The sequence below is a fragment of the Microcaecilia unicolor genome, chromosome 14 (assembly GCF_901765095.1).
Source record: "Microcaecilia unicolor chromosome 14, aMicUni1.1, whole genome shotgun sequence".
NCBI classification, from domain to species: domain Eukaryota; kingdom Metazoa; phylum Chordata; class Amphibia; order Gymnophiona; family Siphonopidae; genus Microcaecilia; species Microcaecilia unicolor.
Window position 1 is genome coordinate 11,789,201 of NC_044044.1, and position 17,421 is coordinate 11,806,621.

At 47.1% G+C, this 17,421-nt stretch overlaps 1 protein-coding gene across 1 annotated transcript in view; it reads left to right on the forward strand.

The window, feature by feature from the left end:
- LOC115458288 (TSC22 domain family protein 1-like) overlaps window positions 1-17,162 on the forward strand; it is a 65,982-nt gene extending 48,820 nt beyond the window's left edge. The window contains exons 3-4 of the mRNA XM_030188151.1: window positions 10,474-10,643; window positions 16,805-17,162. Coding sequence (XP_030044011.1) covers window positions 10,474-10,643; window positions 16,805-17,162 — 528 coding nt within the window. The remainder of the gene's footprint in view (window positions 1-10,473; window positions 10,644-16,804) is intronic.
- Window positions 17,163-17,421: the final 259 nt, after the last annotated feature.

Here is a 17,421-nt window from a genome sequence, read left to right on the forward strand (position 1 = left end):
TCTACCCATTCCACTCCACTCAGTATTTCATAGACTTCTATCATATCTCCCCTCAGAGCATCTGACCATCATAGCACTTCCAATAATGATTTCTAGAATACAATACTGTTTCATGCTGCTGATTACCCACAGAAAATGTGATTACACTTGGAAATTTCAATGCTGTAGTAGACATGGGCTGGGCAGATTTAAACTCCACAATGGTGGGAAGGCACAGAGATCAGAAATACCTAGGGGGGGGTCTTTTACTACTACTACTTATCATTTCTATAGCACTACTAGACGTACACAGCACTGTACACTTGAACATGAAGAGACAGTCCCTGCTCGACAGAGCTTACAATCTAATTAGGACAGACAAACAGGACAAGCAAGAAATAAGGGAATATTAAAGTGAGGATGATAAAATAAGGGTTCTGAACAAGTGAATAAGGGTTAGGAGTTAAAAGCAGCATCAAAAAGGTGGGCTTTTAGCTTAGATTTGAAGATGGCCAGAGATGGAGCTTGACGTACTGGCTCAGGAAGTCTATTCCAGGCATATGGTGCAGCAAGATAAAAGGAACAGAGTCTGGAGTTAGCAGTGGAGGAGAAGGGTGCAGATATGAGAAATTTACCCAGTGAACGGAGTTCCCGGGGAGGAATGTAGGGAGAGAAGAGAGTGGAGAGGCATGTTAACGTTTTTAGTGCGCGCTGATGATTAGCGTTTGCTAAATGCTAGAGACGCCCATAGGAATGTATGGGCTCATCTAGCATTTAGCACACGCTTATTTTTAGCGCGCACTAAAAACATTAGCACGCCTTTGTAAAAGGACCCCCTAATGTGGTGAGTTTGTGATTGATTCAGGTCGGAAAGTGTTTTCTGCTACTCCTGTTACATAAGATTCCTTCTCCATGACGTGTGTTTCATGCACTAGTCTGGGACAATTTATACAATTGTCATCTCTCTCCTCTTCAATCTGTTCAAAATTCTGCTGTACGACTAATATTCCGCCAGGGTCGTTATGCTCATATTAGCCCTCTCCTCAAGTCACTTCACTGGCTTCCTATCCATTTCTGCATACAGTTCAAACTCCTCTTATTGACCTATAAGTGCATTCACTCTGCAGCTCCTCAGTACCTCTCCACTCTCATCTCTCCCTACATTCCTCCCCAGGAACTCCGTTCACTGGGTAAATCTCTCTTATCTGCACCCTTCTCCTCCACCGCTAACTCCAGACTCCGTTCCTTTTATCTTGCTGCACCATATGCCTGGAATAGACTTCCTGAGCCGGTACGTCAAGCTCCATCTCTGGCCGTCTTCAAATCTAAGCTAAAAGCCCACCTTTTTGATGCTGCTTTTAACTCCTAACCCTTATTCACTTGTCCAGAACCCTTATTTTATCATCCTCACTTTAATATTCCCTTATCTCTTGTTTGTCCTGTTTGTCTGTCCTGATTAGATTGTAAGCTCTGTCGAGCAGGGACTGTCTCTTCATGTTCAAGTGTACAGCGCTGCATACGGCTAGTAGTACTATAGAAATGATAAGTAGTAGTAGTAGTAGTAATGTGGTATCTTAAATCATTCACTGTTACAAATTGAAGTACTAGTTTGGAAGAAGAAATTTACTAGGTTGTGGATATTCTCTGCTTATCTACTAAATTACAAGGGAGCAGAGGTATAATTTGCACAGAATGAGTCATCTATTCCAGGTTAAAGTGATACTATGGGAAACATATAGACGTGTCCTACAGAGTTAGGTAACATCTTAACTGTCACACCAAATTAAGAATCAATTGATGGCAAATAAAAAATACTGTGACTCTCACATGCAAAATTCTTGGTATCTGGCCAAACTGTACCCAATTAAGGGGGGTAAGTTATCGATGGCGGTAATGGACAGGCTAGTCACCGCATCTCAAAAAAGATATTGTGAAATTAGAAAAGGTACAGAGAAGGGTGACGAAAATGATAAAGGGGATGGGACGACTTCCTATAAGGAAAGGCTGAAACGGCTACGTAATGCAAGGTTCCACGTTAGGAATCACCGACCAAGAAAGGGATCTCGGCGTCGTTGTTGATGATACATTGAAATCCTCTGCTTAGTTGTTCTGCGGCAGCTAAGAAAGCAAATAGAAAGTCAGGTATTATTAGGAAAGGAATGGAAAACAAAAGTGAGGATGTTATAATGCTTTTGTATCGGTCCATGGTGTGACCGCACCTCAAATATTGTAACAAGTAACATAGTAGATGACGGCAGAAAAAGACCTGCATGGTCAATCCAGTCTGCCCAACAAGATAAACTCATATGTGCTACTTTTTGTGTATACCTTACCTTGATTTGTACCTGTCCTTTTCAGGGCACAGACTGTGTAAGTCTGCCCAGCACTATCCCCGCCTCCCAACCACCAGCCCCGCCTCCCACCACTGGCTCTGGCACAGACCGTATAAGTCTGTCCAGCACTATCTCCGCCTCCCGCCACCGGCTCTGCCACCCAATCTCGGCTAAGCTCCTTAGGATCCATTCCTTCTGAACAGGATTCCTTTATGTTTGTCCCACGCGTGTTTGAATTCTGTTACCGTTTTCATTTCCACCACCTCCCGCGGGAGGGCATTCCAAGCATCCATTACTCTCTCCGTGAAAAAATACTTCCTGACATTTTTCTTGAGCCTGCCCCCCTTCAATCTCATTTCATGTCCTCTAGTTCTACCTCCTTCGCACCTCCGGAAAAGGTTTGTTTGCGGATTAATACTTTTCAAATATTTGAAGGTCTGTATCATATCACCCCTGTTTCTCCTTTCTTCCAGAGTATACATGTTCAGGTCATCAAGTCTCTCCTCATACGTCTTGTAACGCAAATCCCTTATTCTCGTAGCTTTTCTTTGCACCGCTTCAATTCTTTTTACATCCTTCGCAAGGTACGGTCTCCAAAACTGAACACAATACTCTAGGTGGGGCCTCACCAACGTCTTATACAGGGGCATCAACACCCCCTTTCTTCTGCTGGTCACACCTCTCTCTATACAGCCTAACAACCTTCTAGCTATGGCCACCGCCTTGTCACACTGTTTCGTCGCCTTCAGATCCTCAGATACTATCACCCCAAGATCCCTCTCCCCATCCGTACCTATCAGATTCTCCCCACCTAACACATACGTCTAATTCTTGTCAATTCTTGTCGCCGCATCTCAAAAAAGATATAGTGGAATTAGAAAAGGTACAGAGAAGGGAGATGAAAATGATAAAAGGGATGGGACAAATTCCCTATGAGGAAAGGCTGAAGCATTTAGGGCTCTTCAGCTTGGAGAAAAGGCGGCTGAGAGGAGATATGATAGAGATCTATAAAATAATGAGTGAAGTGGAACAGGTAGATGTGAATCGTTTGTTTACTGTTTCCAAAAATACTAGGACTAGGGAGCATGCGATGAAACTACAAAGTAGTAAATTTGAAACAAATCGGAGAAAATTTTTCTTCATTCAACATGTAATTAAACTCTGGAATTCGTTGCCAGAGAATGTGGTAAAGGCAGTTAACTTAGCAGGGTTTTAAAAAGGTTTGGCCAGCTTCCTAAAGGAAAAGTCCATAGACCGTTATTAAATGGACTTGGGGAAAATCCACTATTTCTGGGATAAGCAGTATAAAATGTTTTGTACTTTTTTGGGATCTTGCCAGGTATTTGTGACCTCGATTGGCCACTGTTGGAAACAGGATGCTGGGCTTGATGGACCTTTGGTCTGTCCCAATATGGCAATACTTATGTACTTTTGACAATGATTTGTCATAATTACATTATTACGTTCTCATATTTGTTTTCCATTCCTTTCCTAATAATACCTAAGGTTGTTGACTTGAATGGAAAATGAATAATGCTGCTAGTGAGCTACCTTGCAAACAGCATTATTCCAGTAGTCCGAAACCATTGGAATTTCAAAGCCATGGCCTGAAATGCTGAGCTAGAGCCTGCAGGGCCTGTGCCATTCCCCCACTCCAATCACATCCCCAAAACCCCAATCACAGCCCCAAATACTCCTCATCAAGGTCCCCCACAATCCAAAGGGACCCCCATCCCCTGACAGGGCCTACCATTAGGTTCATTGGTGGTTTAGAGGCCATTGGGTAGGAACGATCCCCAGTTGTTTCTGCCTTGGCTGACCTGTTTCTGTATGACCCACTAATGGTAGGTAGTCTAAGACTACTGTTGGGGGTGTCATTTTGGAGACAGGAGCGATTGAGGATCACTAATGAATCTAATGGTAGACCATTTCAGGGGGTGGAGGGCCTTGAACAGGGGTGGATTTTGGGGGCTGTGATTGAGGAGGTTTGGGATGTAATAAGAGGTGTGACTATGATCGGGGGGGGGGGTAGGGTCGGGGATTTAATCATGAGGTTAGGGATGTGATGAGGGAGGGTTGTGGATTTAATCAGAGGGTTAGGTATATGATAGGGGAGGGGGGAATAGCACAGGCCTTGCAGGCTCTGGCCCAGGAGCATCGGGCCACAGTTTTGAGGCCTGATGCTCCTGATACGGTACAATAACCCCAGCTTTTGGCTGGGATTATTTTACCCTGAATTTCTGCACACCCCAAGTTGCGTTTTGGATTTTACGCAGTAACGAGCTGCTTCACATGCATTTACATATTTTGCATCCATTATACTACATAAGCTGCACTGACCTAAACATCACCACAGTAAAGAAAGTCTAGCTGAATTATAGCCCGTTAAGGAGCAAATAACACGACTTAAAGCCCTAATGCATCTTGAGAACTTTATGTGGTATCCTGGCTGCAGATATAGCCAGGCTGAGTTATTCAGTTAACATTATCTAGTCGATTTGAGCCTGCAATATTCATCAGTGCTGAGATAAACCAGATATCTGGCTGAAAACCTCTTTAAAAATAATCAAATAAGTCATCCAGTTATCTTTAAGCAAATTCAGTCTCTTTAAATATTGACCTCAGTGTTTATAGTGCTGATAAGGGGTATGTTAACATTTTAGCCACTGTTTGCACACAGGCCTGTTAGTTCATCTGGACTAATCGGTATTTATTCTGCAAAGGAGTACCACTGGGACCAACACAGAAAGATCTCAAATACTGTAGGAGCTGCTGAACAGTTTTTGAAGGCTTTTGAGATTGTTTCTGTAGATACCACAAAGGTGTTTCACCCTGAGCCCCTGCACATCTTTCAGAAGAGCTATTTTTAAATATCAGATGAGAAATGTAAATGATTCGATTTGATTCTTGGAAAATCTGTGGGCAGAAAGAGCACAGCCAATCCAGCTAGATTCTTTGCCAGATCACTTTTTTTGAGCTTAGCCTTACAGGCTTATTAATTGCAAAACTAAGGTTCTCTGTACTTGGGACATGCTCGCAGTCAAGCTGATATGATTATAAATGTTAATTTGGTGTGAGAGTTCTGTGTGCTTGCTCTCTCCTTTACTTTTATGGCTCTCCTTTTCTGAAATGATAATTTTATTGTTAATCCGCTTTGATTTGCTTTTGTGAAAAAAGCAGATTTATCAAATTTAATAAATGAGAAACTTTTTATTGTGGGTTGTACTAGGGCCGTTTTAACAAACTTGTGACAAGCCCCCAACCCAATTCCTGAGTCTCATTCTCCCTTCCCCAAGCCTCTCTTTCTCACCCCAGTTTCTGCTCTCCCCTCCACACCTGGGACCACTTTCTCTCCCCTTCAGTTCCTCAGTTCCCTTTATCTATCACTGGAACCTTAAGTTCCTGTTCTGTCTCCCTCCCCCAATGCTTTCCCTCTCTCCCTAAGTTTACACTCTCCCCTTCAGTCCCCTGGTCCTTGCACCTCCTCCCCACCTAATTCCCTAGGCATTTATCTCCCCCTCCCCATCACATAGTAACATAGCAAATGACGGCAGATAAGACCTGAACGGGTCCATCCAGTGTGCCCAACAAGATTAACTCATTTTACATGGTATGTAATACTTTATATGTATATCCAAGTTTGATTTGTCCCTGCCTTTCTCAGGGCACAGAAGTCCGCCCTGCGCCGGTTTTATTCTCCAAATACCAGCGTCGCCACCCAATCTCCGTTAAGATGCCATAGATCCATTCCTTCTAAACAGGATTCCTTTGTGTTTATCCCACGCATGTTTGAATTCCATTACCGTTTTCATCTCCACCACCTCCTGCGGGAGGGCATTCCATATATCCACCACCCTCTCTGTGAAAAAATACTTCCTGACATTAGTCCTGAGTCTGCCCCCCTTCAACCTCAATTCATATCTTCTACCACCTTCCTGTCTCCGAAAAAGGTTCATTTGCGGATTAATACCTTTCAAATATTTGAACATCTGTGTCATGTCACCGCTGTTTCTCCTTTCCTCCAAGGTATACATCTTCAGGTCTTCATGTCTCTCCTCGTACAGTTTGCAACACAAATCCCATACCATTTTCGTAGCTTTTCTTTGCACCGCTTCCAGTCTTTTTACATCTTTAGCCAGATACGGCCTCCAAAACTGAACTCAATACTCCAGTTTCTGTCTCTCCTCCTTTCCCTATTCTCCCCCCCCCCTCCCCCAGAAAGTTTGGAGCAGACATTGGCCAAGAGAACCTCTACCTGCACCAAAAATAGGTTCTCTCATTTCTCATCTATAATGAGTTCCGCTATTACTGTCTGGTTGATGGTCCATTCTGTTTTAGGTGAAGCAGGATCCCACATTAAGAACCCTTTAATGGAACAATAACAGGTTTCCAGATCAATGTGTGCTCTCAGGTTTCAGTTATTGGAAACTGATGGGAACTTGCAGTGCTGAGTGAACCTAGGTAGAGCGAGTGCTGTTTATAGATTGACTCATTTTGAGAAGGTTTTGAGAATTCCTAAGTGGTTTTCTGGTACCTATGTTGTATGGGATGTTGGGGGCTTTAAAGCGAGTGCATGCTGCAAAATTTAAAATAGAAAAGCGTACTGAATGGTGTGGTATTGCTGGAATAAGCTTGGGACAAGATATACAGTACAGTCAATTGTCTGATATAAATGGGACCGACTTGTTGTCGGATAAGGGAAAAGTCAGATAATACGGAAAACGCTGCATAAACCCCTCAAACGGTGCATGAACCAAGACATGGAGTTCCCGATTTTCAAAACTCGTTCTAAAACAGATTTTTAATAGAAATAAATGCAATGATGTCACTGGGGGGGAGGGGCTGTCAGATATGCTGGATGGTCGGATTAGCAAAAGTCAAATAAACAAGCAGTCTGCTCCCAAATCGGCATCTATTGAGTTCTGATTTTCCGTTAACTCACTTCAGTTTCACACTTCAGAAAGATGGTTGACTCAGAATCTTCCATGTGTGAGGAAACGTAAGGCGGGACCATTGATGCATACGGCAGTGTGGAGGTGGGGCTGCCCTGACAATTAGGCAGGACTAGGCATCTGCCTAGGGCAGCAACTTATAGGGCCACCAAAGTGCTGCTACAGTCAAAGCAAAGCAATACTCCTGACTTCCACACAAATTAAAAGAAACAACGGGGCAGGAAGCAGCTACTGGAGTGGTGTTGGGATAATCATGATTGTGAGGAGCCTCAGGGGCCAGAGTTAATTGTCAGGGTGCAAGGCAGAAGCAGGGGCATAGCTACGGGGGGCATGGGGGCCTGGGCCCCCATAAATTTTGTCCGGGCCCCTGGTTTGGCTGGCAGGGGTCCCCAACCCCTGCCAGCTGAAACCTTCAGCGCCGGTCTCCGGCGCAGCTGCGTTCACTGCCTGCCCCTGCTCTTCTTTCTTCTTGCTCCTCCTGTGCATGCTGACGCTCAGCGTCAGCATGCACAGGAGGAGCAAGAAGAAAGAAGAGCAGGGGGCAGGCAGCAAATGTGGCTGCGCCAGAGACCGCTGAGCGTCAGCGTACACAAGAGGAGCAAGAAGAAAGAAGAGCAGGGGGCAGGCAGCGAACGCGGCTGCACCGGAGACTGCGCTGAATAAGGCTTTGGCTGGCAGGGGTTGGGGACCCCCGCCAGCAAAGGTATTTGTTTGTGAGGGGGCGAGGTGAGGCGGTGGGGGGGCGAGGAAGTGAGGCATTGGGGGGGCGAGGTGGCGTGGCGGTGGGGGGCGCAGTGGGGTGGCACTCAAAGTGTGCCCTCAACCTCAGGCTCTGGCCCCCTCTCACCGTGAGGTCTGGCTACGCCCCTGGAGAAGGTTTGCCTAGGGCGCTGTGTAGAGGGGAAACATTCTTATCGGGGGAGGTGATTGTCACATTGAATAATGTGATGGGAGTACTGCCCCCTTTACACCCAGTAGAGGGTGAAGAAGGTGCCTCCCTTGGGTTGCAGAAGGATGCAGGAATTATTACACTAGGAGTGAAACTAGGTAAATTCAAGGCAAGCCACCTGGTTCTTCCCTACCTTTATGTCCTGTGTTCCTGTCTGTGCTAGTGCCACAAAAATGCAGTATCTGTGACCAGAATTATACACTGAATATTTGAAAATTGTGGTCTCATTACTTTCAGCTTTTCAACATTTTCTCAGGGTGGATTTTCTCCTGGGGATGTCTATTGTAAATGAGACATTTGACTATATGGTATGAATAACAGAAATCTGGTTACTGGGGACACGTGACACTTTATGAAGGTTGTTTAAAGCTGTTTATTGTATTTTTACTGTAACATGAAAATTTCAGGAAAAGAATTTGATTTTACAAAGCACGTGAGAAACCTCAAGGGAGGAGTTGGCAGTATTTCAAAGACCCTCAAAGTGAATACAGCACAAATAGCTGAAGAAAGACCTTAAGAGAGGAGTCAGCTGAGACACCCAAAGTCTGAATGCAGGGCAGATAACAGCGTGAGCAGTGTTGCCAGATGGAAAAAAAATTTCCACGCCCAAAACCAGCCCCCAAACCGCACAAAGCATTTGCATATGAATGACATCATTAATGAATATTAATGAGGCTATTTGCATACAAATGACATCATTAAGCCGCCTCCGTGGGGCTTCTATTGGCCGCAGCCGCGGGAAAACCAGCCAACCCACAGCTGTGCAAAAAAACTGCGGCCGGCGAAAAAATCACAGCGGGGCAAAAAAAAAGTCACCCAAAATTCCGCAACCCGCACATGGCGTGAAAAAGCTGCAGCGGGTCGCGGAAAGGAGCCCAATTGGCAGGGAAACCTGCAGCCCTGGCAACTTTGAGCGTGAGACTAATCTCAGCGAGGGAGTTACTATTCTGAGACAGGCAAAGTCTTGAATAAAGTCTCAGGTTTAACCTGGGTTTGTCTCAGTGTGTGACCTTGGGTCTTCTCGGTTGACTCATGTTACTGATTCCAAGTTAGGAGCCAAATCCAGGAATGGGACCCTTGTCTTCTGCTTCCCACCTCCGATCACTACCCTTTCTGCACCACGATGTAAAAGAGCCTTATGAAATGAGACACAGAGCTCTTTCTCGCTCCCAGCTCTTCCAGGAACAACTCCTGCATTTCTTAGAAGTGTTTTGAGGGCTTGCGGTAGTTTTCATTGCTTACATACATGGCAGGGCACAGGAACTAGTCTGTTGCTGCTGTCCCTCACTCCTACTTTGGCCTTACTCTTTCACACACCCTTGGCCCTCCTTTCCCTACCCTCCCTCTGATCTGAGCCCCCCACTCCAGGCCTGGGTAGATTGTGTATACAAAATGTTTTGGGTTAATAGTGACTTTTCAAGTTTGCAGTGTTGGTTTCTGAGCCCTAAAGCTATTCTGAGGTTTATGAACACTGGTTGTAGAGATTTGGGGAGGTGCAAGTGATATTTTCATAGGTGTCAGTAGATTTGTATGAACAAAAGCAGATCTCTGTGTTCATAGTGGTAAAGAGGGCGAATGCAGGGGTGGCTCAGCCTAACCCTCATGACCTAGAGCCAGCTGGTAACTGCAATAAGTGGAAATCAGTAAATATTGAATCCCCCAACTAGCCCCCCACCCACCTCCCAGTCTCCCTCGCAGTCATCAGCCAGAAATGTACTGCCAAACATTGCATCCCAGTAATGGCTGCATACATTTATGATGTCTGATGGTTATAAAGCAGGTTAGAAATAATTTATCACTGGGGAAAATCTCAGGTCAGCTTCTGTGATTTTATCTGCCACATTCCTATTGTTCTACAGTGTATACATGTATACATCAGAAGATCGATTTTGCAGTTGTTCGTGCTGTATTCTTGCTTCATAGTATCACTGTGACAGCTGCATGAAGCTCTGATGAAGAGCCACTGGTCAGCAGTCTGTGCTGTATTTCTGCTTAACATACATCAATGTGGTGCCTGTGTAAGGCTAATATTACGGTAAGCACAGAGTACCCCTGCCCCACTTAGTTCACTTAATTTCCCTCACATCAGATGATTTTCAGAGCAGGACCTTGTAATTGCAAGGTTCTTGTATGGGGCTGTGTACATAATAAACATTGTATCTGTATCCTTGTTTCCAATACAGATTTTAAAACCTGATAGCAGCATTTTGATTTACTTATGTGTCTTTTTTTTTTTTCTTTCTCTGATTAACTACCTCAGGCTGTATCAAGAAAATCGCGCTCCCGGTCTTCTTCTCCGGCCCCACCCTTGTTCCGGGACAGCAGTCCCAGTCGGATACTATCAGATCCCTTCAGTGCCCACTCTTCCCACCTGAGCCTGGCCCGGTCAATGCTAGCCATAGGAGGACACCACGACAATGATGACGACAGGTACGCCACACTTCTGTTACTTGAGAAACTATGAGCAGACGTGAATCTTGCTGTATTTGAGCTATGACAAAGCTGGCAAACGACCCAGTGCAAAGAGGGAGTCTTTGGAGCCAGTCTTACTTTTGGAACTTATATCCCAGTGCTGCAGGTAGGATAGTGTAAAATCTCTCACTTAGCAGTTATGGGAATACGTGTCAGCAGGCCTTTCTGTCCAGCAGGGCCGCAGAGAGACTGAGCCGGGCCACCCCACCCCGCCCAATCGCTACTGCTGTTGCCTCCCTCTCCTGCTCCCAGGCTGCCGGTTCCACAGTCCCCGGTCTCCACCTGCCTACCCTCAGCTCCCTCGACAGCCCCCTTCTGTCTGCCACCGGGCCCCCTGCATTTAAAGAAAAAAATCTCTAATCGGCAGCACAGCGCCTCACGTCTATATGAAAGCGGCAGGTTGCCTCGGGCCTTCCCTCACTGTGCCCCATCCTCGCGGGAATAGGAAGTTACATCAGACGAGGGCGGGACACACTGAGGGAAGGGCCAAGGCGATCTGCCGCTTTCACACAGATGTGAGGCGCTGTGCTGCCGATTAGAGATTTTTTTTTTTAATGCAGGGGGCCTGGTAGCAGACAGAAGGGGGCTGTCGAGGGAGCTGAGGGTAGGCAGGTGCAGACTGGGGACTGCGGCGCCGGCTGCCTGGGAGCAGGAGAGGGAGAGAGACCCCAGCGCCAGGCCCCCCCTTGGAGGCCCGGACCCGGGGAATTTCCCCCCCCCCCCTCCTCTTGGCAGCCCTGCTGTCCAGAAGAGATTATATATAGGGTAGGAGTAATATTCATTAATGTCATGAAGGAGTGTAACATGCATGGAGCGGTGGGTGCAGCTCTGGTCATCTTATTGGTTACTACGTTATGTCATGGAATGTGCAAAATTGACCCACTTGGAGACATTGCCAGGGCGTACCAAGGGTGAGGCGGTGTGGGTGGTCCACCCCCGGTGCAGGCAGCAAGGGGGTGCGCTGAGCAGTTGTGCGGCTGTCGGCTCTGCCGATCTCCTGCCCCCTCTGACATCAACTTCCTGTTCCAGGGCAGGGGACCGGCAGAGCCAATAGTCATTCGACTGCTCAGTGGTGTACCTAGCTTGGCTGCCGTCCAGGACAAAACACCCCCCTCCTCCTGCTTGGAGGAGGAGAGGGTGATGCAGGCCAAGCTAGGTACGCCACTGGCAGGGCTGGTCTTCAGCCTACCCTTGAGGCAGTTTTGGGGATACCCTGTAGTATGGGAACCCCCTAATGCCGACCCTGGCCACTGGACATTCCCGCCCTGATACATAAAAGAAAACCCATAGCATAGTAAATGACGGCAGCATGGGCCCTTCGGTCTGCACAGTAAGGTAATTAGGGATGTAACTACACCTTTGTGCAGGTTATCCAACTCCATGTCTTTGTTTGGGGTTGTACCTTCTGCTCCATGCAGGTTGTCTGCTCCCACCTGCCTTTTTCCCCTAATGGGGGACTGATAAGTTAATGGCATTTCCTTAAGAATGGTGCTTGTAACAGTAGCAAGTGCTGAGAAATCACAAGGAAGAATTCGGCCTGCAATACTGAAGAAAGCCAGATAGGATTAAGGAAGAGTCCTCACAGGGGCATGATCCCTGATGAGAGCCGGAGAGAATGGCGACAACGAAGTGTGGAAACTTGTCCGTACGTCTGTGTTTCTGTGGCTCTGATGGAACAAGATTCCAGCAAGCAAGTCTCCCTGTGGAGCGTCAGCCTTACGACAGGTCTCTTGGCATCTGACACTACACTAAACAGTGTAAGCTTTCGCTGGCCCCCAGCCCAGAAGAGACACTCAGAGCTGGGCCTGGAATGGGTGCAATACTTGTCTTTCATACTTCTTTCTCCCTGCTGTCTTGCGAAAGGGATTTTCTGCATGAAAGGTGCCGTGTTGTCCTTCCTCAATCAATTTCCACATCTGAAAAAAAAAAAACACCCAAGAAAACTGATTTGTTTATATGGATTTGGGGGCGGGGGAAGGGGTCTTAGCAGTGGAATAACAATGTGTGGTGGGGCAGGAACCGGAGGGGGGTGTGGAGAGAAAAGGGGGATGAGCGTCTGAATAATGGGGCAACATAGAGGAGCTACATGAACTGCCAGGGCGGGCTTGGGGGGGGGTGGGGGGTGGGAGGGTGAGTGTACAGCACATCTGAGGTTGTCTATATGTGTGTGTTTATTGGGAGTGTAGGACAGTTTGCCCTTCCCCTCCTGAGCTTATTAAGAAGCCCACCTGCTCTGTGAGGATCTTTGTAAATCTGCTTTCAGAGTTATTTCTGTTACAGGGCCAGATGCACTAAACTTAATGAGCCAGCAATGTGGTTTTTAAACCAGTTCTTGCCAGTCTAGTGAACAAGTAGTAAAAACAAGACATGCACAAAAGGGTTCTCCGAGCCATTTTCCTGTCATGGTAGCAGCTAACGAAAACGGAATGCAAATGATCTACAGGTTATTATAATGAGCTAATTAGTATCATAATGCGCATGCAAGGCAGATGCACAGCCGTTTTCCGACCCCATGGGAGGTCTGCACCTCTTGTTGGGGCTGCGTGGGACCCATGCAGAGGAGGACGGCCATCGCAAAAATCGGAAGAAAAAAAGCCAAACCGTCCAAGTGCTCGTCAGGAACATCCTTTCAAGTGCCTAACACTTGGACGTCCTTCACTCAAAAAAAAAAAAAAAAGGACGTCCCTGACGAACATTTGGACATTTTTTTTCTTCAGATTTTGTGATGGGCGTCCTTCTCTTGGACGTGTTTTTCTTACGTGCCCGAAATGACCACCGCCAAGAATCAGGGATTGGGACATGCGAGGACACCCAAATCAAAACTATTTGGACATCCCTTTCGATTATGGCCCTCCAGGTCTCTCTCAGCCAATCACAGCGTGTTTAGCTGACACCAGTGACAGCTAAACGCGCTGTGATTGGCTGAGAGAGACCTGGAGGGTCATAATCGAAAGGGACGTCCAAATAGTTTTGATTTGGGCGTCCTCGCATATCCCGATCCCCGATTCTTTCCGGCGTGGTCATTTCGGGCACGTAAGAAAAACACGTCCAAGAGAAGGACGCCCATCACAAAATCTGAAGAAAAAAATGTCCACGTGCTCGTCAGGGACGTCCTTTTTTTTCCGTCTTTGGCATGCGCAGAGCAGCCAGCATAATGCTTGGCTGCTCTGCGCATGCTCAGCTGGCCGACTGGCTTCCCCGCCTTAGGAAGGAAATCGCGTGCAAATGAGCTAACAGCGAGCAGCTCGTTTGCATGCGATTTCCTTCATGCATGCCCATTTTTTACCGATTCACTAAGGGATCAGTAAAGGAAGGGCTCTTTCCGTTCAGTTAGTGCATCTGGCTGACAGTTGGGAACTAATGAAGGGATAAATCTTCGTGGCTCTGACACTTGGCAATGCGCTTTGCTCTCACTGGCACAAAGCAGCGACCTAGAGCCACAGTCTTAAGGGCTGGCTGCAGAGACAGTCTCAACACATAGAGAACTCACAAACTTCTCTAAAACCCCATATTCCTCCCTCTGGTGTCCTAGGTGGGTGTGTGAAGGGAGAGAAGCTGTTGGAGAGGGTTTTTGCTAGTCACAACTAGTATTTCTCCTCTCAACCTTGGCTGTAGACCTAATGTGGGTGTATGTGGAAGTGATTTTATAAGCCTGAAGTGTTTATCAGACACACAGTGTATACACAGTTATCCTATCAATAAAGATAGGAGGGCAGGAATACACCCAAGATAAACACACAGTCACCAGGACCTTTGCATATTTCAGTGCTGTAACTAGTGCTTCTGATCTTAGGTGTTTATAAAATGTCAATTTAGGGGTTCTTTGATGGTGTTAAAAATTAGTGTCTTTTACTTGTGAAGCTTTTCTTGCTTCACTGCCAGCAGGTCCCTCTTTCCAGTCTGCCCCCAGCCTCTTCAGCTAATCAATCCTACTCAGGGCAGGGGAGATGGGGGGGGTGGAGGTGGTGGCGAAGGGGCTCCAGTTTGTGCAAGACCTTCCCCCCTGTCCAGCCTGCTGCTTCCACCTCCTACCTCCTCCCACATGGGTCCTGAGAAGTGTAAGCACAGGCTGTACTGAAGTGCTGCCTTGTCCCATCCTCCACTGAGGCGTATTTCCTGCTGCATGGAGGCAGGTCACTGTAGTGCTTCAGCACAAGCCCTTTAGTCACAGGCCCGTGAAACATTCCCTTTTATTTATTTATGTACTACATTATGTAAGGTCGGGGATGCCTAGGAGGAGGTAGGGAGGGTATCAGCAGCAGCCTGGAAGGGGAGGGGGAAGAAGGATAGAAAAGGGGGGAGATGCTGGCCACCTGGGGGGGGATGCTGACATCTTTAGGGAGGAGGGGTAGAGGGGAGAAACTGACTAATGGGGAGGGGAAATGCTTGAGTTGCTCCTGGGAGGGGAGCTGCATGACTGAAAGTTCGGCTAGGGTGTCCGATACCCTAGTCAGCCCCGATAGAACCCCTGCTTCATAAGAAAAGGTCTGTGGGGAGTTGAGGGGAAGGAGAACGGCAGCAATGCAGTTGTGGAGGAAAAGATAGGAGCTCTGGAAGGGTGGGAGAGCATGTTAAGTTGGAGGATGCTGCTAGTCGGTGGAATGCCAACAACTACATTGCCTATTTAAAAGTCCTGCTGGCCATTGGCCTCCCATAATCCAAATTGGCCAGGTCAGTCCTAACCACCAGGCTTAACACAAACTCCTGCAAAAAGCACACTCCCAGTTCTCAAACAGAAAAGGCCTGACTGGTGAAAACGCAGCATTGGAAGTATGACACTGGCCAGCTGATGTACTAAAGGCTGCTTTTACCATTGAGTCTATGGGATAAGACCTGGATGAATTAGGCTCCAACTCCTAGAACCCCAATTGTGTTTCTCAACTCTGTCCTGGTAACACTCACCCAGCAGGACTGTCAGGGGGGCCCAGTTTGGAGAGGGAGATTTCAGGACACACCCTCAGCTCTTCTTCACGCAGCCCTGCCCTACCCCCCACCCACCCCATCTCCTGCCTCCACCCCCTGACACACCTCAATTCCACAGCTGTGACACCAACAAGCTGCCTTCCCCTCTGGGGGCAGGAGACACCAGTCTCGCGATAAGAGTTGTGAGATTTTGTAGCTTTTATTATGAGCCTGGTCTTGCGTCAGCAGGAGTTTCCATCATATTAATGCCATCTCCTGCTGCCAATGGAGTTCAAGGGTGCTGAGTGGGAATTCTTGGCTCCCCAGCAGAAGTGGTTTATGGTTTATTCAGATTTGTTGAATCGCCTTTTTTTTTTTTTTACCAGTTCTTTCAAGGCATTGTACAGTAAAATCAAGCTATGGAAAGGAACTCCAATATGTTTATAGGAAAATATACCAGTAATAAAAGAAATAATCATACATCCTGGCAATGACCAACAACATCATACCAGTGTTCTGGCAGGGTAAACACCAAGTCAAAGGCCTCATTACATAAATTGTTTTAAAGATTCAATTTCAGAACTGCCAAGTCTCCCGCTTTTGCGAGTTATCTCCCGCCGGAGTTCTGGGATCTCCCGCTGAACAGCTCCGTTTCTGCTTTCCAGGGACAGTAGGAAATGCCTTCATTAAACGTCATCTCCTGCTGACGCTGGTCTCGCAGCAGCAGGAAATGATGGTTTACAAGGTGTCTCCTGCTGTTGCTGGAAAGGAAGGCTGTGCCGGGGCAGAACTGTGGTGGTTCTGGGCGGAGCTGTGGGCAGTTCTGAGCGGAGCTGTGGGCGGTTCAGGGCAGAGCTATGGGCAGGCTGGTGGAGCTATGGGCAGGTTGGGGCGGAGCTATTTGGCGGGTCCTAAAGCTCCCACTCGGGAGGCTGACCCCCTTGGCAACTCTGCAATTTAAAGTTTTTCAGGGATAATTTGGCTTGAATCCCAAGGGGAAGATTATTCCAAAGGAATGAAGCCACAAAGTAAAAGGCACCTTTTCTTGTTTCATGCAGGAGATGACCCGCAAAAGCAGTCTCCCACTGAATGTGCGAGACTTGGCAGACCTGACCTAACCAGTCTGGTTTTCAGGATTACCACAAATTCATGAGATAATTTTGCCTAGATTTTACATAGATTAGAAGTAAGACCTGTTGATACTCAAATATTATCAGTTTCAGGGTTTCCGCCGGAGTTCTGGGATCTCCCGCTGAACAGCTCCGTTTCTGCTTTCCAGGGACAGTAGGAAATGCCTTCATTAAACGTCATCTCCTGCTGACGCTGGTCTCGCAGCAGCAGGAAATGATGGTTTACAAGGTGTCTCCTGCTGTTGCTGGAAAGGAAGGCTGTGCCGGGGCAGAACTGTGGTGGTTCTGGGCGGAGCTGTGGGCAGTTCTGAGCGGAGCTGTGGGCGGTTCAGGGCAGAGCTATGGGCAGGCTGGTGGAGCTATGGGCAGGTTGGGGCGGAGCTATTTGGCGGGTCCTAAAGCTCCCACTCGGGAGGCTGACCCCCTTGGCAACTCTGCAATTTAAAGTTTTTCAGGGATAATTTGGCTTGAATCCCAAGGGGAAGATTATTCCAAAGGAATGAAGCCACAAAGTAAAAGGCACCTTTTCTTGTTTCATGCAGGAGATGACCCGCAAAAGCAGTCTCCCACTGAATGTGCGAGACTTGGCAGACCTGACCTAACCAGTCTGGTTTTCAGGATTACCACAAATTCATGAGATAATTTTGCCTAGATTTTACATAGATTAGAAGTAAGACCTGTTGATACTCAAATATTATCAGTTT